The sequence below is a fragment of the Mauremys reevesii genome, linkage group 11 (assembly GCF_016161935.1).
Source record: "Mauremys reevesii isolate NIE-2019 linkage group 11, ASM1616193v1, whole genome shotgun sequence".
In the NCBI taxonomy this organism is placed as follows: domain Eukaryota; kingdom Metazoa; phylum Chordata; order Testudines; family Geoemydidae; genus Mauremys; species Mauremys reevesii.
Window position 1 is genome coordinate 67,512,702 of NC_052633.1, and position 24,640 is coordinate 67,537,341.

General features: G+C 44.7%; 1 protein-coding gene across 16 annotated transcripts in view; it reads right to left on the reverse strand.

Annotated features, from left to right (window-relative positions):
- SLC15A2 (solute carrier family 15 member 2) overlaps nt 1–24,640 on the reverse strand; it is a 124,795-nt gene that overhangs the window by 9,763 nt on the left and 90,392 nt on the right. For all 16 annotated transcript variants that reach the window (XM_039495712.1, XM_039495707.1, XM_039495699.1 and 13 more), the window contains 12 exons: nt 23,541–23,618; nt 19,258–19,340; nt 17,097–17,183; nt 16,387–16,476; nt 15,854–15,898; nt 13,461–13,493; nt 11,849–11,937; nt 9,757–9,838; nt 7,859–7,984; nt 6,562–6,726; nt 3,452–3,498; nt 185–295 (listed from right to left, as the gene is read on the reverse strand). In XM_039495712.1, coding sequence (XP_039351646.1) covers nt 185–295; nt 3,452–3,498; nt 6,562–6,726; nt 7,859–7,984; nt 9,757–9,838; nt 11,849–11,937; nt 13,461–13,493; nt 15,854–15,898; nt 16,387–16,476; nt 17,097–17,183; nt 19,258–19,340; nt 23,541–23,618 — 1,036 coding nt within the window. The remainder of the gene's footprint in view (nt 1–184; nt 296–3,451; nt 3,499–6,561; nt 6,727–7,858; nt 7,985–9,756; nt 9,839–11,848; nt 11,938–13,460; nt 13,494–15,853; nt 15,899–16,386; nt 16,477–17,096; nt 17,184–19,257; nt 19,341–23,540; nt 23,619–24,640) is intronic.

A 24,640-nucleotide genomic window follows, 5' to 3' on the forward strand; every position in this document is an offset into this window, starting at 1 on the left:
ATCCGAATGGGACAAGACTCTTGTCCCGCTCTCTACTTGGCCGACGTGTCTGTTTTTATAAACGTAGTGAGCAAACTGGGAAATGGTGCTCAAGGACCTTGGTATCAGCCCGAGAGAAGCCCCACCTAGCCAGAGGGGGGAATGAACTCCAGATGTAGGCTTTAGCTGAGTTAAGGAATCTTACTTTCCCCTCTCTAACGTTGTGTATTCTGAAACACTGTAGTTCTTCTTAACACTGATGATCTGCTCTCTGTCAATGGTGACGTTGACATCTTGGTCCAAAGCATTAATGAACCTGCAAGGAAGCCATATTTTATTATGGTGTCATATGAATCCGGAGAAATACAGCACCAGATATTTTACATGAGCCACTCAATCTCTCCTAATGCACTTTTTACCTTTTAATTGTTATGGCCTGCCAGATACCAACATTTAAGCCTGGGCTGTTGCCCACCTACTCATTCTATGATTACTGGTTCCCACCCTCATATAATTTAACCCCTTATTTCCCCCCAGAGTTGACTGCCACTGCATCCCCTTCCTCCCCTATGAACTGGCTGTCAGAACTCGCAGGCAATCTCTGCGGGGCCGCTCCAAGAGGAGATTTGACCTCTTCCAAGGAAACTAGGCCTTACCTGCACTAGAAAGGGTTTACCAGTGTAGCTGTACTGGCAAGTCGACATGCAATTCATACTGGCAGTGCATTTGCCGGGATAGCTTATACCAGTTCCGAGTGAAATAAGTTTTACTAGCAAAAGGATTTTTTTGCCAGTATAACTGTGTTTACACTAGTGTTTGTGCTTGCATTTTGATGTTGGTCAGGGGTGTGATTTTTTTTCACGCTCCTAACAGACATGGCTATTTCAGCAAAACATTTAAGTGCAGATCAGGCCTAAGTATTGGAGCTGGTTATAAAATTTTTTAAACAAAAAGTGGCTTTTTCCTCTACATGGAAGTTTCTATAGAAATGTCTTTATCGACACAATATTTTGGACTGTTCATTGAAAAACCGATGTTTCAGTTGCCAAAAACTGAAAAAATTTAGGTGGCCAGGAGAAAAGTCTCAGTAAAAGCAAAAATGTTTGCCCAACCAGTTGAAATTTTTCAGTTGCCAAAAACTGGAGAAAAAAAAATTAAACTGTCTTATTTGCCAAAAAACAATCAAACCAAATGTTTTCAGTGAAAACCCCAAAAATTTGAAGAAAAAAGACTCAAGGAAAACTGAAAACCTTTTTCATTTTGTCAGAATTTTCCCCAGGAAAATAAAAAACTTCTTGATCAGCTCTACTAAGCATGGCTCCCTGTGATGTTCAATCACTACTGACAGTGGTTATGAAAGTGCTACTAGATTCAGCTAACCCACGAGGCAACGAGTGATACACTCTACTGGGGCTGTGCACCAAGCTATCAGGCCATGAGTAACATATGCCTTCAGCAGAGAGGTTCTTCTTCATACCTTCCTTCCAATAGAGACTTGCACTGCGGAGTTTGAAATCAGTACCCTCTTTTACAGTACTCGGTGCTGCTTCTGCAGCAGCCTGGGCACAAGGGACAGGCCAGGCAGGGCTGGCTCCAGCGTTTTTGCCACCCCAAGTGGTGAAGAAAAAAAAAGCTGAGATTGGCGGCACTTTGGTGGCATCTCTACCATCGCTGCTTCTTCGGCAGCAATTCGGCAGCAGGTCCTTCCGAGAGGGACGGAGGGACCCGCCGCCGAATTGCTGCCGAAGAGCCGGACGTGCCACCCCTGTCTGTTGGCCACCTCAAGCACCTGCTTGCTGTGCTGGTGATGGAGCCGGGCCTGAGGCCAGGGCAGGCCTGGGGCTGGGCATTCTGGAGATGGGAGGAAGGAAGCAGGAGGAAAGGGGTGCAGCCGGGGCAGATCAGCATGTGACAGACTGTCAGTATCCTGTAATGTACTGCACAAATCTTATGGATTTAAGTTAAACCTTATTGAATTAGGGTTAACACCTTTGGGGTACGCAGTATTAAAAATGCCATTGTGTACGTGTTGTTGTGACACTGTATGTACCTTCTATAGTCGGGAGAGGGGAGGCTAATGAACTTTCTCCATTATCAACCCTTTGATGTCACCCCCTGGGGAGAAATGCACAGACTCGTTCAAACTGGATTCTCCAGACACCAACCAGGGTTTAGATACACTCAGGCCCTTCTTCCTGATCCAGCACATGACCAAGACCCCTGGTCCTTGGCAGGCCCCGGTCCTTAAGGGAGGATTGGGAGGACTTGGCCTCCGAGGGCCCCCTAAGATCATGTGCTTGTTCTGATCTGAAGCTCTGATGAACTTGTAACTGCAAGGATGCCCCTCGGGTGAGGTATGAAAAGACTGCACTTGCCAGAACCCACATGAGAGTTGGGATGAGCTCTGGGAAACTTATTAACCTGCGTGGAAGTTCTTTCACGGTTTTTAATATGTTTTCTCTGTACTGCTTTCACCCTAGGAACAAAGGGTGGCTTAGAAAGAGCAGTGGGGTGACATATCTGTAGCAATTATGCTGCTATCCATCTCTGAAGAGAAAAAAAGCAGGTATCCCAGGGCAACTGTCTGGCCTGGGCATACGCCGGTCAGAAGGGAGAGAGGCGTGTCCCCACGCAAGAGAGGCAACAGCTGGGGATCTGGAAGCCGAGTGTGGGTGCCCTAGCTGTACCACCGAGAAAAATACCCTGAACTGGGACACAGCACTTCAGTACAACTCCACCAGGGGCGCAAGTTAGGTCAACCATGGGCCAGAGAGCAAAACTGAGTAGGTGAAGTACAGGCAGCCTCCCATTAACCCCAGTGCCATCCCAGCAGCAGTGTCGGCATTGAATCAGGCCCTGGGGGCCTGATTCTCTGCTGCCTGACACCTTGTATAATCCTTTACACCTGAGCAACATGGAGGTCAAACCCTGCCATCGCTTGGAATGGAGAATTGTGGTTTGGTAGCTGTAGACAGACGCCCGCAAGGGTCAATGACTGCACAAGGTGAAGGAGAGGGGAGAATCAGGCCTGAGGTGGGTTGGGATGAATGATCATCGTGGGTTGGGAAATTTCCAGAGCAGCAATGACAGGCCCAGTTAGCTGGTGCAGTTTTCCAGCCTGCTTGCTCCTGGTGCTGGCAGATCAGGTGTAACAGAGGGCTATAGTGTCCTCCTCCTTCAAAGTGACAAGAAAGCAGTTGTTTTCTTGATTTGTTTTTGGTTTGGGTTTTTTGCCATCTCAGTTCTGAACTTCTTAGGAGGTGACTGCTAGTAATACCTGATTCTGCCTGGCAAGTGTGATGGGAATTTTACAGCTCATCAGGGACTGAGCCAAAGCAGCTGACACCTGAAGCCTCCTTTCACTCAGGAATATTGATTGGATTCAAACTCTGGCTGAGAAGGGCATCCAAGTTCCATTATCTCCAAACCCCGTTAGATAGCACCATACAATCAACCCAAAAGCAATTCCCACCTGACAGCAGTCAGCCCTTTGCCTGGTTTTGTTTCCATGTCTGCAATCTAGAAATAAATCAAATAAATAATTACTATGGTTGCCTTTCAAACGAGGTGCAGGGGGAAATGTAGAAATCAGGGGAATTAGGAACCTGATCCAAAGCCCACTGAAGTCAATGGGAATCTGCAATAGGCTTTGATTCAGGCCCTAGGGATGAAATCCTGACCCCACTGAAGTCAATGGCCAAATTCCCATTGACTCCAATGTGGGCAGGATTCATAGATTTTAAGGCTAGAGGGGACCATTAGATCAGCTAGTCTGACCTGCTAAGTAATGCAGGCCATAGAATTTCACGCGATTACCCCTGTATTGAGCCCAATAACTTATGTTTGACACAAGCATATCTTCCAGAAAGGCGTCCGGTCTTGATCTGAAGATATCAAGAGATGGAGAACCCACCACTTCCTTTGGTAGTTTCTTCCCAATGGTTAATCACCCTCACTGTTAAAAGTCTGTGCCTTATTTCTAATTCAGATTTGTCCGGCTTTAACTTCTTGCCATTGGTTTTTGTTATGCCTCGTGTTATGCCTTTCTTCACTAGATGAAAGAGCCCATTCGTATCCAGTGTTTTCTCCCTGTGAAAGTGCTTATATACTGTAATCCAGCCACTTCTTCATCTTCATTTGGATACGCTGAACAGGTTGAGCTTATTAAGTCTCTCACTATAAGGCATTTTCTCCAGCCCTTGAATCATTGTTGTGACTCTTCATTTAATCATCATTTTATGATCACTCTATGCAGCTCCTTGTTAGGACCCCCAAAGGGGACACATGGAGGGTACGCAAATACACCCCGGAGATGAGAAGCGTAGCAGCAATTCTAAGATTAATTATATTCTCTCTTTTTATTTGAGGAAGGCCAACCGTGTTCAGGGCTGGGAAAAACAGGAAAACACGGTCCCTACCCAAAGGGGTAATAAAATCATAGGGACAGATCCTCAGCCAGCGTAGCTCCACTGATGTTCTGTGGCCACTGAAGTCAGTGGAGCTATGCCAATTTACACCAGCCCATACCATGCACCAGGTGATCAGAATATGGGTTTATCTCAAAGTAGTGCAAACATTTTACATCCCCCACCACCACACACACTTCTTTCCCTAGATTAGACTGAGTTTCTCAGGGCAAGGACCTTGTCTTCTGACATGCCTATCACGTTTTTGGTGCTGTCTGCTGCTCTATACATAATAAACAGTCATAATGGATAGAAAACACATGTATAATACATAACAGCAGCATTTATTTAAATAGTGGATACATGGGAAATAACATCGCCTTTTAGTGGGGCAGGCCAGTTAAATTATCATTGGCTGTAATCAATGCACCCTAGAGCTGTTAATTTCTTTATCTACAGTTCAGGGGCTCCAAAGATGGGAGAACATCACGGAAAGCTTCTCCAGGCTGGCTCTCACAAGGAAAGCCCCACAGACCTGTGTCAGCAATGGGCAAACCCAGCAGTCCCTCATGACGGTGAGATATGTCCTGCTCTCAGTGCCAGCAGTACAGTTCCACTGACATCGCAGAATGTAGCCAGTGAGGAAGCTGGCCCCTTGCCTGCAGTGTAAACGAGAGTATCATTTGGACCCCAGGCTTTAGAAAAATAAGGGTCAGCTACAGCTCTAAAGCATGAAATGTGCACCTGCCCCTCCTGTATTCCTAGGCAGGTGAACCGGATGGAGGGGTGACTCTCTCTGAGTGCAAACTCTGACCCCGGGTCCTGCCACTGGGGCATGGGGCAGGTATAAATTCCAACTGAGGCTGCATAGCAGCCCTGTCAACTGATGCTGCCTAGGTGATGAGCTCACAGTCAGCCTTGCCTGGCTCCTCCCATGTTTCTCTTGAATTTGTGGCTGTCTCGGATAACTCCAGGCCCCAAGGCGCAGTGTAGGGCTTGCAGAAAAGGTGCCAACCTGGCCCTAAAATTTACAAGCGATGCTGAGGAGCACTGAATCCTGGCACATTCAGAGCTGCTCTCGAAGCTCTTCCGAGCACATGCCTGCAAGCCAACATAGTACTACTTCATTCTTTTAAGGGAGAAGATGACAAGAGTTTCGTGCTGACAACTCTTGTGATTTTATTCTGAGCCTTGGGTATCTGATGTTTTTTCTTAAAGCCCCAGCTTCTGGAATCAAGAGATCTCATGAGAGTTGCAGATTTGGGTTTTTTTTTAAAGCGAGTTTCTAGTCCTCACGATTGTGGAGAAAAGCTTGAGAATGGGACCCGAATGCAGCCCAAAGGCTCCAAAACCCAGAAAGACCAAGAAAATGAACTTCAGATACAAACTGATTGTTTTTTATAATCTCCTGAGTTTTCAGCCAATCTTGTAATTTTGAGCATTCAAATTTGCGGTTTTCAAATGCGTGGGGCTGGCAACACAGAGTGACAAGGTTGAGGAATCCCAGGAGGAAGCATGTTTCAACATGAGGTCAGATTCCAATCACATTTACCCCTTGGTCAAATCTGGAGTACCTCCATTCACTTCAATGGAGTTTCTTTGGCTTCATGTAGGTGATCAGAATCTGGCTCATAGTGTCCAATATACATCTCCAAGGCCATTGCAGCAATTCCTGAAACTGCACGCCAAGCTGGCTCTGCTGCCGGCGCAGAGAGAAGCTAGCGTAATCATTTGTTCTGTTCAGTAAAACAAATGGCCCTTCTGTGTGTTTTTAGTAGACTTGTAATAACTAAACCTACAAACATTCCACTGATGTTTTCATTCTATGCCTGGCCCCAGAGTCTCTTTTTAATGTCATTGCTGCATAGAAGCTCAGACACTCAGCTTCCCTATCGTCTGCGGCCCTGCTGTCTGGCAGGCACTATTCCGCTCTCTTGCTGCAGCGTTCACCAGTTTAAACAGTGCCCAGCAACACTGATGCCATAAAATCTGCTAGTTTGTTAATCTCCAGGAGAACTGAGCACAGATTCAATGCTGCTAACTGCGAAGTCAAGTTTACAGCATCTGAGAGCAATCAGACTCTGCAACTGAGCGAATGAATTAATGAACCCATTACCCCACTGTATCATCTCAGCCATTGAATTAATACTGTATTTACACTTCAGTCTTCACTTACTAAGTGGCTTGATAGGTTTCCCTCTGACTTGTAGACAATTAAGCTGTATACTGATTTTTCCTGCACGGTGTGGTAAAAAGTGGACACTGATCCTTGGGACTGCAGCTCAAAGCCAAGGTTTTGTTGTGCTCCGTTCAACGTTAATTTTGAATACTCAGCTGGGTCCTGCAAAAAGAAAATGGGCTCTGTTACATATTGTCTTCATAAGAGAAAAGATCAAGTTCCTCCTGGGGAACTGCAATTCCATTCTGGATTCCAGGAAAGTTGTAGAGACAGTTTAATAGGGAGGGGGGTTCAGGTTAGCTGAAAGCATCCCAGCCTTCTTGGTAAATGGCCTACATTGACCTACGTGCTTGATGCTAGTCTACCCAGAGCTCAGAGCGACTCCTCCAGGTTTAATGCTACCCACTGCTCAGGGCATTCTCTCTGTGCTTGCTGCTACTGCAGCAGGACAGATCTTCCCCTGGGCTTGTTGCGCCACTCAACAAACTCTATAGCTACAAAAGAAAATTATGGACAGTCAGTGGCCAATGCGTTACCATGCTAAACACCTAACGAGGCTGGCACCCAATGTACTTGGGATCCTGAAAGGAGAGAGAACTAAGCTGCCAGGTTCAAGTTTAAGTAAACCCCAGCCCCTCCTTTTCTTTTATTCTTTCCAGGTAAATACATTTAAAATCTAAAATCCAAATCCCAGCAGTGACATTTGATTTACATCTAAGCAATGAGAGATGCAGACTGAATGTGGTTTTTTTTCCTTCCTCCTGCACATGTTCATCCTGGGACAATTATCCTTTATTCCTAGTTATAGGTGAATGCAATTAGCCATCTGTTCATCTTCTGCTTAAATGCAACTCAAAAATCTCTGTTTAAATTTTGCCACCGAAGGCACAGTGCTCTGTCTCCAGAAGGCAGCTCCGTGCCACTCCTTCCAGGCAGGGCTGGCTCAGGAAGTGAAAGGTAACAGCTTTCTGAGTCTCTAAACATATGGGAGTGTGAATGCTTCCTCTTTCAAGTGGGAGCCATAGGGCCCCGCCTGCTGAGATGACACCTGAGCTTTCTGTGAATTAGGAAGTCTATGTAGGATGAGAGGTGAAAACATTATCTAAAAGTTGTATTCGATTCAGGAGAATACAAATTTGGGCTAATATCTGCTGCATACATTATTTGAGGGGCCATTACACTCCTACTGCCACTGTCTAAGGGCTTTATCTAAGGCCAAGGACGACACTGGAAAGAATCTCTTTGGTTTCAATGGACTTTGCATCAGGCCCTTAATCCCAAAATATATTCTTACCTGAAAAGCCCCAGTAGGTTGCTGAAATAGGTCTTGGCCTTGGATTTTCACATGAATACTGTCCTTTGCCAAATTCAGAACCTGAATGAAACTTTCTTTCGGAACAGGTGAGGGCATACTGGTTTCCTGATTAAAACAAAATGCTTTAAGTGCTAGTTTTACCCTTTATTATAGCTGCTTAATACCACTCAGTTCCTAGCTGTAATATTCTGCCTCTCTGCAGCGAGGGGGCTGTCGGGTGCTGCACTGTGACACAGCTGATCATAACTCTGATTTAGGAAGAGCTTACTTGGTAGGAACCTCACTGCCTGATCTACCATTCTTTGGAAAGGTGGTCTTCACACCCACTCCCACCAAATACACAAGAGACGATGTGTAGCTGGGATACTTTTCCTGGATAGTTGGAGCCAAGCTGATTTTTACACTGTACATTTCCCAAGTGCAGAGGTTTAATTGGATAGTGTATTATCATGTTAGATAGCGATACAATTATAGTGATGTCCATAGGTAGGGTTTTTGAATGCACCCAGCATCAATCTAACTCTGTTCTCATTGACGTCAACAAGTATAACTCCCATTGACTTCAAATGGGAGCAGAATCAGGCATGCTGAGCACTGTGTCTCTATGTCTATAAGAGATATTTCTAGCTTACATATACAATCACAATATCAAAGGGCTATTTATACATGTCTTTATCTATTGACAGAGAGGCAGAGAAACAAACAAACATACATGTACTTAGATCCTTATTGGAAATAATTTGCTAGTAAGAGCTTTTCAGAAGCATCTTGCATTATTTGCACACCTAACGCAAATCAGAACAGTCTGTTTTTAACCAGGCCACCCTACTTTTAGTGACTGCAGTAATGCCTGGTTGGTTCTGATTTTTTTGTCTGATGTTATAAATCAGGTGTCTTTGATAGAGATTTTAATGGCAAAAACTCTCATGGGGTCTGTTTTCCACACAAGGGTGCAATGCCTCATTGGGAAATAACCACACCCTGGGACCAATGCTCAGACAGAACTCTCATTGATTTCAGTGACAGAGTTTTGCCTGGCAAAGGAGTACAGAATGGGGAGGAGAAATGAACCCACAAAATCTCATTTCAGCGAGTGGTTTCCCAATGACTTCATGAGAGCAGCAGTAAATAAAAGCCCAACTCTATGGGCCATAGCAAGTTAGGGATTACTCTGTGTCAAATATATCTTGATGGGTTGGATCTTTTATCAGTCTCAGTGGAAGTTTTAAAAATTAATTCCTTATTAATTTTTTAAAAGGAAAAGATCATCCTATGTCTGCAAAATACCTGCCATGCTCAGCCTAGAAACAACAAATAGTAGTAACGTGTGAAAGACATACAGAAATTGCAAGCTGTTAGAAAACACCCAGAAAATAGGACAACGGATTACAAATGACTGTAACTAAATAAGTCTGAGTACACTCAAACCCATTGTTATTGAAAGCATTATCCATGCAAACAAATCTAATCCTAATGTAATCACATGGGACGGAACAAAACCATCCCTACTTAAACACAGGCAGGATAAAACATTAGACAGAAGATAGGATACACTACCTATTGGAATTAGCCACTAGTGTTAATTAGATGTTTGTAAAGCACATCGACAATAGACAGCACTATATACTATAAACTGATACAGATGATTGGCACATCAGAACGGCAAAGATTAGGAGGCGAGAGAAGCAGACAAGGTGATAAGTATAATTAAAAGTAACAGTGTGCTTAATTGTAAAGTATATGTTAATGAAGGAGATCAAGCTGTACAATAGTTACAAGGAGTGTTATCCAACAGACATTAATAAAATAGCCCAATAGAAGCTATGTATCTATGTGGATTTGTGTGTATCTCCACATCGCAACTGCTCTGTACTTACATTTGTTTTGATTTCTACAATGGCTGCAGCTGCAAACGCCAGACCTGCAAGGATCATACCTGTTGCCATTTTTCTAATAGGCCTGCAGAGTGAATGGAAGAGATTTCCTTAATCAAAGTGTAATGTAAAATGTGTAATATCATCCCTCTGAGTCAAAGATATTCCAAAGGCATATATTAAACTGTCCAAACAGGTGCCATTGTGGATGATGGGCTGTTGAAACTGACAATCGTTTAACTTCAAACTATTCTATTATACAGTACAAGGCCAGCACTGAGGCCAATTAAAATTGATATGCCATGAAAAAAGCTCTTTGCTTGCAAGTTTCATATTATCTTGTTCCGAGCTCTTCTAGTGGGAATAGATTCTGCCATTACGTTAACTTGTAATGTTGGAAGAAGCACCACAAATGATCTATCTTCAAGTCCTTTTGGGGAAAGACAAAAAAGGTAGCAGGCTATTTAGCTCCAGACTTCAAGAACAAAAATATAGTTCACATCATCAAAAATTCCAACCAGCTGCATCATCTGTGCTGTTATTTCTCATGCAAATACATTTACAGTCCAATTCAGACCAGGCTTACTGTACTTGGTGTAAACCAAGAGTAACTCCCCTGGAGTTACAGGAGTGATACTGATATGGAACCAGTTAAAATGAGAGCTGAAGTCAGGTCCGGGCTGAATATTTAAATTAACGCTAGACCCAAACCAAAACAACTCTGGATGCTTAGGCTGTCCAAAATCCAAATGTGGATCCATATCCAAATAATGCAAATGGCCCCAGATCCAAATTTCCTGAATGTTGGACTGTTGGAACTCCAGCTAGGAAGCCAATTTTTCAAGTTTGAGCCTGTCTCTCAGTTAAGTGTAACAAAAAACACTTGTTGACTCTTTATGCTGTTGTAATAAATGAACCCATTTTGGCCTTGATCCTGCAGTAGGATCTAGCAATCCAGACCCCTGCAGCCTCGTGGAGTCCTTTGGGGACCCTGCATAGCGCTAGCAGATGTAAATGTAAGACAGGGCATTGGTTTGTCAGCACCCGTGTCTTGGGGAGGGAAAGAGACTGAGTTTAATTCAGAATTATTTTTAGAGGATTCTTTTTAGATACAGTATAATACTAAGATGGAGCAGAGTCTGGAGCATGGAGCTTTCTCTGGTCCCTGCTGCGTGGCAGAGCTTTTAATCGGCATGTGAATTTAGGGCTCATGAGTGGAATGGACGAAGAATGGGTTATAATGTGGCTAGATGTCCAATCAGCTCTGCCAGCGTAAGGCCCTTTGAGGCGGGGTGGAGAAGCGTTGCTCCAGTGTGTGCTCCACAGGGCACCGTGTCTCAGGAGGGTATAATGCTTCCTTCTCTGAGGCGCGCATGGGGGAGTGTGACCATGACACCCCTCTGGAAGAGGGCGCAGCTTCTTGCCCTCTCTGCACCTTTCCAGCTCTGCTCACACAAGCAACTTGTTCTCTGAGGGCCTGATCCAAGGACCACCGAAGTCAATGGAAGACTTCTGAGAGCAAGGACTGCCAATGAGTTTAGCTCCCTTCTTTCCTGGTGGGGCCAAAGTGGGGAAAGCCTCAATCAGGCCCTAAAACAAGAGGTCAATTATTTAGAGTAGTGCGAGAGGGTGCAATGAGGAGCTGTGGGATGAAATTAAGAAAAGGAGTGATGAGATTGACTGCTGGGGAAAATTCACTGTCAATGAGATCTGCTAGCACCTGGGACACTCTGCCAAGGCTCGGGGAATCCCTGTTTCATGAGACATTTACATTGGACTAGACAAAGCCCTACTGAACGCTCAGTTGGCAACAATCCGGCACCCTCAGTAGGGAACCACCCCCTGGTGCGGAACTGGAAGAGCAGACCTAATTGCTCTTTTCCCTCTGTAAAGTCCATGGACTATGTGTTAGCTTGGTGATGTTGCCAAATGCAGGACAGAAAGCTAAGTTAGAAGCAAGAATACGTTGTGGAATGAATGGAAGCTCAGGTGTCTTGTCCACCCAATCTTGTATAAACTTATTTTGGGTGGCAGGAGAGCTGCAAAGCTGCAAAAGAATAAAAATTTGGCAGTATGCACTGCCCCAAATACTTACGTGAAATTAAATCTGCACTTGTTGATCAGGGGGTAGACTCCAAAGTCAAAAAATGGGATGAAGATCAGAATCAGGAGTGGGTTCAAGAACTGCAGCACCAATGGATGGGAGAGATTAGGCAATACAAAGCGATTTACAGTAATTAAACCCATAAAGCAGAAATAATTCCATTATAGGAATGACACAAACAAACACTCAAAACCTCCCTTAAAAATATAATCATACTGTGCACTTCAATAGCTTCCTCCATTTAAGGTTCACAGACATGAATATATTCATCCTTACAACACCTCTAGGAGGTGAATAAGTGTTATGAACCCAGTATTACCAATGGGGAAACTGAGGCTCTACATTTTTAAAGAGCACAAAGAAATGCATTAATAAGGGAGATGGGAGAATTTCCAAAGGCTCAGAGCTCTGATTAGGGAATCAACCCAATAACTCAGATGTTTAATCAACAATGATGCAGAAATCTTGGGTCTTCATTATAGGGTTAAAAATCTCATGAGAACAGACTCTTTTTGTGAGATTTCCTTCCAACACAGACTGTTTCCAGTCTGCTCAGAAGTCTCATGGGAGCAGCTTTTCTTCTGGGACATCTGTGTGCATGCTGCCAAACAGCAGTGGAAATACAGGGAAATGAATAATGGCTGTGGGGAACAAACATCAAGGAACGTTCAGCTTGAGTTTTGAGTGAAGATTGCGGGGAAGAGATGACTTTGAATTTCTCTGAAGCAGTTCAGCCACCTCTAGAGAGCACACAAGTACTGTAATCAACTGTGATTACACTGCACCTGATTACCTGGAGCCTTAAAATTCCACCTTCCCTGCAGGAAAGGACAGAGAATTTCTCTGTCCGGTGATGCTGAGCACAGCCCAGGGACCAGGAAAAAGGAGAGGTGGCTTGTGCCTCTTCTATGCAGGGACTGCTGGGGGCTGGTTCCACCATCAGTGCATGTTGGAGCAGTTTAGAGGCCCACCCTAATTTGTACCCTGGCTGCAAAGACCCTAAGGAACCATTATGCAGATAGAGAACAGTCAGGGAAGAGAAAAGCCGTGGCTGCACTCCCCCAAATCCCAACCCCAGCCCACACTGACATGCCCTTGACACATGTCCTGCATTGGAAATTCCTGGGCTGGGGGGTGGGATAAAGCTGGCTGTGCCAGCTCTGCACCGGTTAGCAAAACCCTCTGTGCTCACCTGTATTATGCCAGCATAACATGGCTGCAGCACAATCATTTGGTCTCGCCTCAGAGCAGGACGCTGGACTAGATGACCTCTTGAGGTCCCTTCCAGCCCAACGTTCCTATGATTCTAGGAATTCCCTCTGAAGTCCCTTGTTTTACAGGAACTCACCGTTAGTCAACAGAATTCATCTGGCAGGGAGGAAATCCCCTGCAGCACAAGGGGGAGTTTTAAGGCCAGAGGACTCTGTTTCACCAAATACATAGTAAAATTAAGGAGCTGATCCTGCACCATTAAAGTCAGTAGGAATTTTGCCATTGTCTTTAATAAGAGCAGGACTGGGCTGTGAGTCTAGTGAGTGAAATATGAATAAGAAAGACAACACATTTACAAGGACTGTGCACTTTCCCCTGTGGGTTCTTTTACCTGCATTTGGTCTGGTTTAAAGACTATTCCTCCCTGAAATAGACAGACATACAAACTGATTAGTCAACGCAACATAATACCATGTCTATTGATAGCAACTAAGCAAACAGCCCACAATATAGACCTGGGTAGCTGAACTGTCTTCTTGGATGCATCACCTTTGCTTGAGTGATGGGTGCTGTGTTCTCCTTGACATTTCTCTCCTAAGGATGTGGTGTTTGAACTGAGCCCTTTGTAGAAGGGACATAAATCCCTGGATAGAGGACAATTGGGGGAGATCCGATCCCTGAAAATGTTTTGCTAACACTAGAAGCTACTGTCGCAGATTTGAACAGCCCTAAACTTGGTAGGGAAAGAAGAATGGGTATTATGGAATCCAGACTGGAATCCAAATGTTGAGCTTCCCCTCTACATCCATAATGGGATGAGCCAAACCTCTGCAACATAATGCTCCCAAACTCTGGGCAGCTTCAAAATATGGTTGTGGGACTGTTTTATTTACGCCCGTTTCTAGACAACGCCTGACATTTGGCACAACTGTAACCCACACCCATTCAACCTGGTGCTCCGGCCCCCTCTCCTGGTGGTAGAACCCTGGTTCTAAAAGCATGAGCCTCTAATTCTGTTAGCCAAAGCTGTATCAGGCTCAACTACCTGGCCATGAGGCCCCTACGCCATTGGCAGGGATAGAACACTGCACTTGGTGTGTGTGTGTGTGTGTGTGGAGGGAGGGAGGCGCTGTACAACCTAGTACTCCGAAAATTACTCTTTGGAAACATTTTTAGGAGTGAGGGATGTGTCTAAGTGCCTGAAAGGGATAGCTTGGCAGTCTCCAGAGAGGAGGAAGTATGCATTTCCCCAGCGGCAGGTGTTTCTCTGAGCACAAAGAGCAAACAGATATTTTCAGTCAGAATGACTTTTGTTTTAGATTAAGAGATGAAAAACCCCCAAGAAAGAACAAAAGTAAAATCTCCGTGAAAGAACACAGCGTGCGTTTGTCTCCTCTCTGAGAGTCTGCACTGAGCTGAGTGTAAAAGGGCTGCGGGTCTCTGCAGACAGCAGAATCGGAGAGAGTTACAATTGCAGTGCACAACAGTTACAAAGCTAAATACCCGCTCCTCCCATCAGTTTGTATACTGTGTGCTAATTTGGCATTAGTAAATAAGAGTCTACATATTTCAGCTCACACAGGAACAGATCTGACTTTCCTTTCTCCTGTTAATGCTCACTCCTTACTGAAGGAGAACGCTTGACGAAAGCAAGAGGGATTTTACAAAGAGAAATGCCAGGAGGCCTTGAAGAAACAGTTTGCCCTTGATGTGCACAGAGGAAGTGGGACAGGTTGATAAATGAGCCAAAAATCCATAGGAACTGTTGGGACAAAATGCTAAGAACAGTTTTATTTTCAGCCAGAGAGTGTTTAGTAAATGAGTTCTGTCGATTCTTAGATGTTTCATTAATGTATCACTAAACACACAGACTACAAGGTTTCTAGTTACCAGTCACAAGGGCTGTGTGAACTTTCATTGACTTTCCTTCCAGGGAGGGAGGTAGAAAATACAGAGTTGCAATCTTTTCATGCCTCTCTTGGATTAATTATCCTAACAAGTGACAAATGCCATGGGCCCTATCTTCAAATGTGAGTGATATAACAGGACTCACACTTTGGAGATTAAATCTGAATTTACATAAAGAAAATGGCCATTTACATGCCCAAGTACTGATCTGAGTGTCCACATGTAAGATCCTGATGGCTTATTAAGACATACATGCAGTGCTTAATTCGTGCCAGGACTTGCTGGGGCTGAGTCCCGGCACCTTTTGGTTTAGCAGTTCATAGCCCCGGCCCCTCTGAGCTTTCTGTATCTGGTGTGAAAGTAAAAAAACTATTTGAGCTCTGGCACCTAATTGCTTGATCCCTGGCACCTCTTTCATTACAAATTAAACACTGCATACACATCTGTAAATGGGGCCCTGTATGAAAAAATCCGTACCCAGCCGGTTTACACACATTATACTTGACTGCACACTGTTCCACTGGCAATTTACATCTTCAAAGGACTTGATGGATATTAACTAATAGATCCTCACAACATCTCCACATTTTACACCTGAAGGAGAGAAGTTAAGTGACTTGCTCAAGGTCACAGAAGTAGAATGCAGGTAGTCCTAGCTCGCAGGACGGGGCTTAGTTTACTAGGCCTCACTTCTTTCCATAATGTTTCATGATCATTATGAATTCTGGTACGTACATCTACAACATTTTTTCTAATCCATAAAAGTGCAACTCTTACGAGGTTGTAAAGCAGCAGGTTTAACTATTGTGAACAATTAATTAAAAAAAGCCAAGGTTACTACTAGTTTTATAATCCCTAGTAATCTTAAGTACTTACAAAGTCTGCATTCATTTTAGTAGCTTGCAGAGTCCATCTAGATCCCTAAGGACAAAACAGACCATTGTAAGTACCCTGGTGTGCTCTGAGGGATGGGAGAATAAGGGAACAGAGGAGAAGTGAGTGCTGGAAGGGGCTGACTTCTCTTCCTCTTCCTTCACTCATTCTCCCAAAAAAAGCAGCAAAGAATCCTGTGGCACCTTATAGACTAACTGACGTTAGTCATTCTCCCAGTATCTCTTCTGCTTGTTTCTCCCACCTCTGCTTCCCTTCTCTATCAGCCCTCTTTTCCTTCTGTTTATAACCACCTCTGGCATCCACCCCATCCTAGAAACTAAGCAGGAGATTGAAGGCCAGATGTCCATGAATGGCAGGTGCTGCCTCATCAAGGTAAGTGGGTATCTATTGGGAAGACGAGGCCTCTGATGCCCTCAGAGCACTGTGATTTCCATGGAGTTACCCCAGATTTACCTTGGCATGACGGATATCAGAACCTGGCACAATAACCATGTCTGTGATTTGTTATACTTTACCTGTTGATCAAAGAGAGCCCAGAACATTGGCAGTGGGATAAACAGGAAGAGAACTCGTGTCACCATTTTAATCTCATTGATCAGTTGCTTCTATTAAGAGAAAAAAGCAGAAAGATAAAATGGAGGTGGAACAGCTAACAACAATTTCAGTCCCCATGTGTGAAGGTCCCTAATTAACTCCAAGGAATGGTGTGTCAAATATTTATCATACTTATACATGCCACTTTCACTATTTGCATTACAGAGAGCCTAGATTCTCCGGTCAGAATCAAAGTCCCATTGTACATACACAGAGGTGGACATGGTCCAGGTGCTAAGGAGTTTACAGTTTAGGAAGGCAAGTAATAAAGAGAGGCTGGGGGGAGAGACAACCAAATATATACGGTATTTATAGACATAGGGCCTATGAGATACTCATGTACTGGAGATGCTGTATAGGGCTCAGTGCAGCATGGCTTTTTTAGTGCTGCATTTGTTTAACTAACATTCGTGAACTTCAAGATGTAAATTTCAGTGTAAGGGGAAATTTTAGTGTTAATTTCAGTGTATGGGGAAATTCATCTGTTCTGGCGATTGCTCAATGGCTCAGACACACAGCTTGACACAAGGTGTCCCTTTCAGGCTACCTTATTACAGCCCAAGAAGCCAAGACACCACCCAGCCCATGCCAGATCAAAGAACCAGACACTTACATGTAAGTCATCACTTACTGAGTATTTTTCTGATGCCCAATCTAGCCAGTGCTCCCTCTTCGGAATCAGTTTGGAGTGGTTTTTCAGTCGGTTTGTAATAGCAAACTAGAGGGAAGATCAAATGAATGACATGTGTATGTCAACCAGTTAGACCATCTCCCTTATCTCATCTTTCATTGCCCCATCCAGAGCAAAACTCCCCTCATCATTCTCAAATCTCCAAGGTATGGCCTATGCAGCCACAGAAACTATGCAACCTTGTTTTCTTTGTTCTGTGCCTCTATGTTCCTAGGAGTCTGCTGCCTGCAGGGGCAGCTGCCTTTTTGCCAGGCAAAGTCGATGCTGCATGCTACACAGGAGACACACACAGTGTGCTCTCTCTCCCCCCCCATGGAGACTTTTCTTGCTATACAGTTTTTCTAAATCAAACTGATATGGTTGTCCTTTGCATGTGGAAACTTAACACATGAAGTCACTCAATATTTTTCTGACCTCAAAATGTCTACCTGCATCTTCCTACACCCCCACCCCTCAAATGCTCACTCCAGCCCCAGATCTGCCCTTCTCCCCAATATTACACATTTGGGTATAATCCCTCTTCATGTCCTGCTCCCATCCATTGGCTCTCTCACCAAACAACCTTCCTCTCGGAATCCCTTCCTCTTTTTAACTATCACTGTATTTTTTCCCCCTGATGTCTTTACTTTGGGACTGGTCCTGGGAGTCTCTGGCATCTCCTGAGGGATGCTCACAACTGAAGTCAGCGGGAATTGAGGGGTTGCAGGATAGGCTCTTTGTGAGTGATTCTCTCAGGGACTCCTCTTTTGATGCTGGCCTGATTAAGAGGATCAGCTACACCCTATTCTTACCTGTCAAAGGCAAATGTGACACCAGCCGCCAAGATCATTTCCTACTTGTTTTAAAACCAGTCACAGGAAAAATCTTCTTATTTGAAATTCACTTAACATCACTTCATTTATTTTTCTTTTCTAAAAAGCACAGTTTAAACTGACCACTGGCAGGAAGGAATAAATGCCTCATTATTTACAGCAACTTCACAGCCAGAGGCTACGTCTACACTATGGACCTTACAGTGGCACAGCTGTACTGCTGCAAGGTCCCCTGCGTAGTGGCTGTGTCATGGGAGAGAGCTCTCCTGTTCGAAAAATTAAACCAGCCCCCAATGTGCGGTGCAAGAGTGTCTCCCGCCAGCATAGCGCGGTCCACACCGGTGCTTCTGTCAGTCTAACTTATGTTGGGCGGGGGTGTGGTTTTTTTCACACCCCTGACGAACAAAAGTGCTAGTGTAGACATAGCCAGAATTTTCATTCCTCTGTTTTCCTGCAGGCCTGTTTGTCGATTAACACTGTTGTCCCTTTCTCAAGCAGTAGCTGATTTCAGGGCCTTGCAGCTTGGTTTCCCATTGGAGAACAAGTGGGTATTTTCTACGTGTGATTTGTTTATTTACACTGTCTACACCAGTCCTTGACAAACCAATAGCCTGTTCCCAGGAATCAACTCTGGCTCAAGGATTGACTCCAGTTAGAGAGATTAAGGCAGATGGAAAATGCTTGCTGTTTGTAACAACTCCCCAGATAGAAACTATATGGGAATACTAACAACAATACAGTATTTCTTCAAAGACTGTACACAGCTTGCATGCCAGGAAAAAGGACTAGTAAAATTATGCGTTACAGTGCACTGGTGACTCCCACCATAACAATACCAAGCTGAGCTTGGTTAATGGGTACGTGTACTACTGCTTTCTGCTGAACTAATCAACTTTGGAAAAGTTACAGGACAGCAAAAAAGAAAAATGAACCTGTGATTCGGCCACTCTGTGACTTTTCAGAGTTTCCTCTCAGAGAGCATAAGGGTCAGATTCTACCATCCTCACTCTGCAAGTCACCCCACTGACCTCAGGAGAACACCTTGTGGAGTAAGGCACCATTCAGCATGAGGAAGGGTGTCAAAATCTGTCCCCAAATGAATTTCCTTTCCTCACATCTCATCAGCCGCACCACCAAGAGCAGAACCCAGGTGTTCCTGGCTCCCAGATATCTCCAGATTACATTATTATATGAAAAAAGGTACAAAAGTTACCCCAGTGAAAATGTGCTTTTACAACGCTACAACCTGTGAACTGTGCATGAAAATGATGGGACAGAAACAAGCTCACCGCAATGCACTGGCAAACTTCGAGTAGGATGTTCCCTCGCGGCGGAGTTTTTTTGTACATTCCACTTCCAGCAATAAACACAACTGTAAAACATTAGAATCCAAATCTGGAATTCTTCCCGGTGCCACATGGCTGTGGGCTTCCTCCTGTGCAGAGAACTCCCAGTGACTTCAACAGAAGTTGCACTCGCAGCAGGATTGGACCCGGGGTGTATGTAGCATAAAACAAACACATAAGCATCCATGCACCATCCACCCCCTCCCCCACGACTGTGAGTATAATGTGGCATTTACATGTATTCAGTGGCACACTGTATACTGGGAGATTTTCAAGGGCTCACAGGGCAGTTTGGCACCCAATCCCTCTTGGAGATCAATGGGGCACCTAATTCCTATGCGAGCCTTTGAAACGAAACCCCACTTTGCATGGTCTGAGGCAACATTATAAACAGCCCTGAACTAGGCAGGCCATTCGTCCAGTTTTAAACTGGACAGTCCTCATTATGGTTGGTTTGTTGCCCGTCCAGTATTGAGATAAAACTGGATGTAGTTTTGTCCAGTATCAAATGGGGGACACCATTTTGAAGAGCACGCTGCTCCGCTGCCACCAGCATCTGTGTGAGAGGTCACCCTGGCAGGAGTGGAGCAGCCTGCTCTTCAAAATGGCATCCACATGGTGCATACACAGCCCATGTCACTCCTGGAAGTACCGGAATGTCCGGTATTCTGAGAATGCAAGAGTGGTCACTCTACCCTAAACAGGGGGTTGCAATCTGAAACTCGAACCAGATCTAAATGTTGCATTTGGTCCTTATCTGCAAAACAGGCTGAGCCAAAAAAACCCTACCATTTATGAACACCTAGGACTTTGGAGAGTGGAATCCAGATGCAAGACTGCATCCAAATTTTGCATCTCGAGTCCATTTCTAGCATTATCAGTCAATCCAAGTTGTTTTTTCATAGATTCCAAGGCTGGAAGAGAACATTGTCATCATCTAGTCCAGGGGTCGGCAACCTTTCAGAAGTGGTGTGCCGAGTCTTCATTTATTCACTCTAATTTAAGGTTTTGTGTGCCAGTAAAGTTTCTAGAAGGTCTCTTTCTAGAAGTCTATAATATATAACTAAACTATTGTTGTATGTAAAGTAAATAAGGTTTTTAAAATAAATTAAAATGCAGAGCCCCCTGGACCGGTGGCCAGGACCCAGGCAGTGTGAGTGCCACTAAAAATCAGCTCATGTGCTGCCTTTAGCACATGTGCCATAGGTTGCCTATCCCTGATCTAGTCTGACCTCCTATATAACACAGGCCATTAGAATCATAGAATATCAGAGTTGGAAGGGACCTCAGGAGGTCATCTAGTCCACCCCCCTGCTCAAAGCAGGACCAATCTCCACACAGATTTTTGCCCCAGATCCCTAAATGGCCCCCTCTAGGATTGAGCTCACAACTGTGGGTTTAGCAGGCCAATACTCAAACCACTGAGCTATCCCTCCTCTTGTCCCCAATATAATTTCTAGAGCAGACCAATCTGGATTTTAAAATTGTCAGTGATGCAGAATCCACCACAACCCCTGGTAAAATTGTTCCATGGTGCTCACTGGAGTTCACAGAGATCAGCTCTGAGTATGATGAGATGGACAATTTGAAGATCTTTCCCTGCCAAATCATTCTCCCCAAGCACGAGATATGTCCACAGCAGAACAGACTTCCTAAAGTGTTTGTCTGAGATGGGGATTTTCAGGATGAAGTATCTCAAACACCAGGGTTACCTTAATTATCCGCATTGGCAAAATGCTGTCAGTTTTAACGGCGAGATGCTCTCCTTTTTACAGATGTGTAAAATGAAGCACAGAAATGGCTAAAAGCCTTGTACAGAGTCACAGATTGTGAAACAGAAGACATGGAGTCTTCATTTCTAATCCCCTGCTCTAGCCACTAGACACATGTAGTGCAGCTTGGCAGGGGGTTAAACTAGATGACCCTTGTGTTCCCTTCTAATCCCATGGTTCTATGATTTCCAGCTTTCCATTGTAATGAGTATATATTCCATGTCCTAACATGTTGCACCTGGACCCCATTTATTTTGACATTTATTCAGCATGCTTATGAATGCTGTAGGAGAACCACAGCAGAAAATAGATTTATAGTCAATTTGTGCAATGAAATTGTGCAATATTTGCAAGTCAGTTTTCCCAAGTTATTGATACCCTGCTAGAAATACTTGTCATATACTTGTGTAGGAAACATCCGGTAGTCTCTTAAACTGCTAGGAACAAACCTTGTGGGAAAATGGGCCGCTTCTCAGAGCCAGTGACCGTGCACTTTTTGAAATCAATTGCTGTAACATTAATCGTTGGCTCATTATCTTTTTCTAGTGTCCTGTTCTGTTCTCTTTCCTGGAGGCACTCCAGAAAGATGCCATGTTCATTATCTCTGGAAGAGTGAATTTCCAGGTCACTGATGTTACGGCTAAGCCAATATTTTTTGAAAACTGCGTGATCTCTTGGACTGTTAATTAAACTAACAATCTGAAAGAGAACTCACACAATGCAGTGACGAAAACTCTTGAGTGCGGCATAATAAGGGGAATGAATGGGACTTGTTCTCAACAGTCGTTAACACTTTTAATAGAGAAACAAACAAGTCGGTGTTTCTATTGGTCACTGAGGAATGGCAACAGAAACGCAGCCAGCATTTGCTATTTTATAAGGCCTATAAGAGGCATATGTTGGCAATGAGATGATGGAGCGAAAGTGTTGGATTTGGGAATCTATGTGCCTGAGACTGAGGAATAGGAATGTACAGTGTTATTACTGTAACATAATAGGCTATAACAGTAATTGCGTGGGCAATTACAGCCAACCAAAGCAAGACAGTTGCTGTAGTCTCAGTTAATCCCCCTGTGGGAATCTCTGGATTGTGAGTAGGTCATGAAGCAAACATTGGATACAAAGTTGAGATGGCCCTGAGCTGCAAACTGTGTGAGTTTGAGGTAGAAGCACTATGATCAGCTTCCATCCCACACATTGGGGAGCCTATTGTGACAGATATGGTAATTTCCTGAAATATGTTTGGACTATCTTACTGTACTACGTGTATGTATCGTTGTGGGCCAGAGACTGTATGTAGTTCCCTGTGGGAGGGTGACCGCAGACCCTCCAAGAACTAAGAACAGTGTGTGTGGTGAGGGGTTGGCAAATTCACTCAGGTTGTAACATCCCCAAAGATGTACCACCATCTGGAGAGGCTCACACATACTGGTTCAGACTGGATTCTCCAGAGTCCAACAGACAAAGAAAGGACGTTTAGATAAACAGCCTGAGTTTAAACTAACTCAGAGCTTTCTTTCTGAGCCAGCAGACAGACAAGACCTTCCCTCCAAGGAGGGCCCCAATCCTTCTTAAGAAGGGTTGGAAGAACTTTGGCTTACAGAGACCGCATAAGACTGATAGGTGACCCCTGGTTACCTTTTAGCATGCATCTAGGAACTCTTTTTATATCTATGTTTTTACTGAAATGCTTTCACCTCAAGAATAAATGTGCTTGCTTAGAAAGAGCTAAGTGCTAACTTATAACAGCTGGGAATTCCACTGTTCATAGCTTTCAGAAAGAAAGAAAAGTATAGACACCAGCCTGTTTAGGCAGTCTGGCTTGCTGGAAATATCTCAGTGTAGGCAGGGAACTGTGCCACCTGGAAAAACCCCAGCCAGGAGGGAGAGACTGGTGACAGCTGAGTCAGCAGCCTAGAGTGAGTGCCCTTGGTGGACCATGAGGGGGAAATCCAGGTGCAATTGCCCTGAACTGAGAGACCTAGGACTGCATATTGTGGAGGCCCCAGAGGCCAAATTTGCTCAAGGACAAAGTTACAAACCACCGCACTGGGACATTTGCTTTGCAGCCTCTCGAAGCAGAATCGTATGAGGCCATCATATTGTGAGACACACCTCACAGCATCAGCAGATAAGTGTCACAACATGGCACATGCTGCAGAAAGGCCATGATGTGACAGCCGCTAATCTGAACTGCCATCTTATAGGACATAGCCAGGCCCATCCTGTGAAAGTGACAACAGGTGGCAAGACAACCCCTTGCACAAGGGGGATCAGAGGAACAGAAGGAGATGTGGATTGTCCTGCCAGTGGGGTTCTGTGCGGCGGGGTTCGACACTTCCTTTGTTCTCTGTGCAGTGAGGAAGGAGAGGTGTACTGGGCAGTGAGAGTGGACAGCAACACTCGAAGCCTCCTGAATGGAACATTCTAAACATTGTGACTGTTTCCACTTACCCAGGGCTATAACCATGAGTGCTGCTGGGACACCGAAAGCCAAGGCATAGCAATCTCCTCCGAAGCATTTCACATCCCCTAAAAGAGAACATCATCAAAGCATCTCATTTCACCATGTTTAAATTCAACGCATGCTCCCCACCCTGACTCCTCCACTGCGACCTCTGCCGAAGCAGTCGCCTCCCTCAGCTCTCCACTTGTGCAGCGGGTTTTGACATTGTGCCCCCAACCCACTTAAAACAAGTGTGCTGGGGCTCCACTGATGGTGGCAGTTTGGAAGCAGGACTGGCACAGCAGCCTCTTCCAGCTACAGCAACGGTGAAAGGGGCCAGTCCTAACCACGGTACTGTGACGAGCAGTAGCAGACACTGCATGGGGCAGAGGGTGCTGCTACTTGAAGCAGGGAGTAGCAGCAGGGTCAGAGGAAGCAGGGGAGGCCCCCCTGAGTGGATAAAAAAGCCCTACATAAAATAAACTGATCGTTTTCCATTTATTTTAATAGGCCTGGGTAATCAGTACAGTAGTTCTCCACCATTTGAGGGCATCTTATCTCACTTCTATCCCTGTAATCAGGAGTAGCAAGGGTGAAGCCATTGGTACACCAGGGTAAGTGAGATCACAGAATCAGACCCCAAGATTTCAGCTGTATGAACCAACTCCCTCTGTATCCTATTGACTTGTGTCCCCCTGCCTGGCCCCAAGGGAAATAGCCTGCTCCAAGCCCCAGTCCTGTGATAACTCATAATGAAAGTAGCATTGTGAGAATGGGGATTGGAGCAGTTCACGCTACGGTACAGTGTGGGAACATAGCACAGGGTTGTACCATGACCCAGCACAGCTCCATTCCTGTGGGTGCCTGGAGAGCCAATCCCAACCAGAGATCCAGTTGTATGGTCTGCACACCAGTGGTTAGAAACTACTGCTATTCATACACTCGATAGTAGTAAATAAATGTGGTTTTAAAACCCACATAGCTAAAGCAAAACAGGAAACCATCCAGCGAAACCTCCCGTCATTACTGTGTATTATTCATGTGCAAAGACACAGTCAGTTTCAAAGTCGTGTGTGTCTATCATTTATCTGGCCACTTTCCAAAGAAT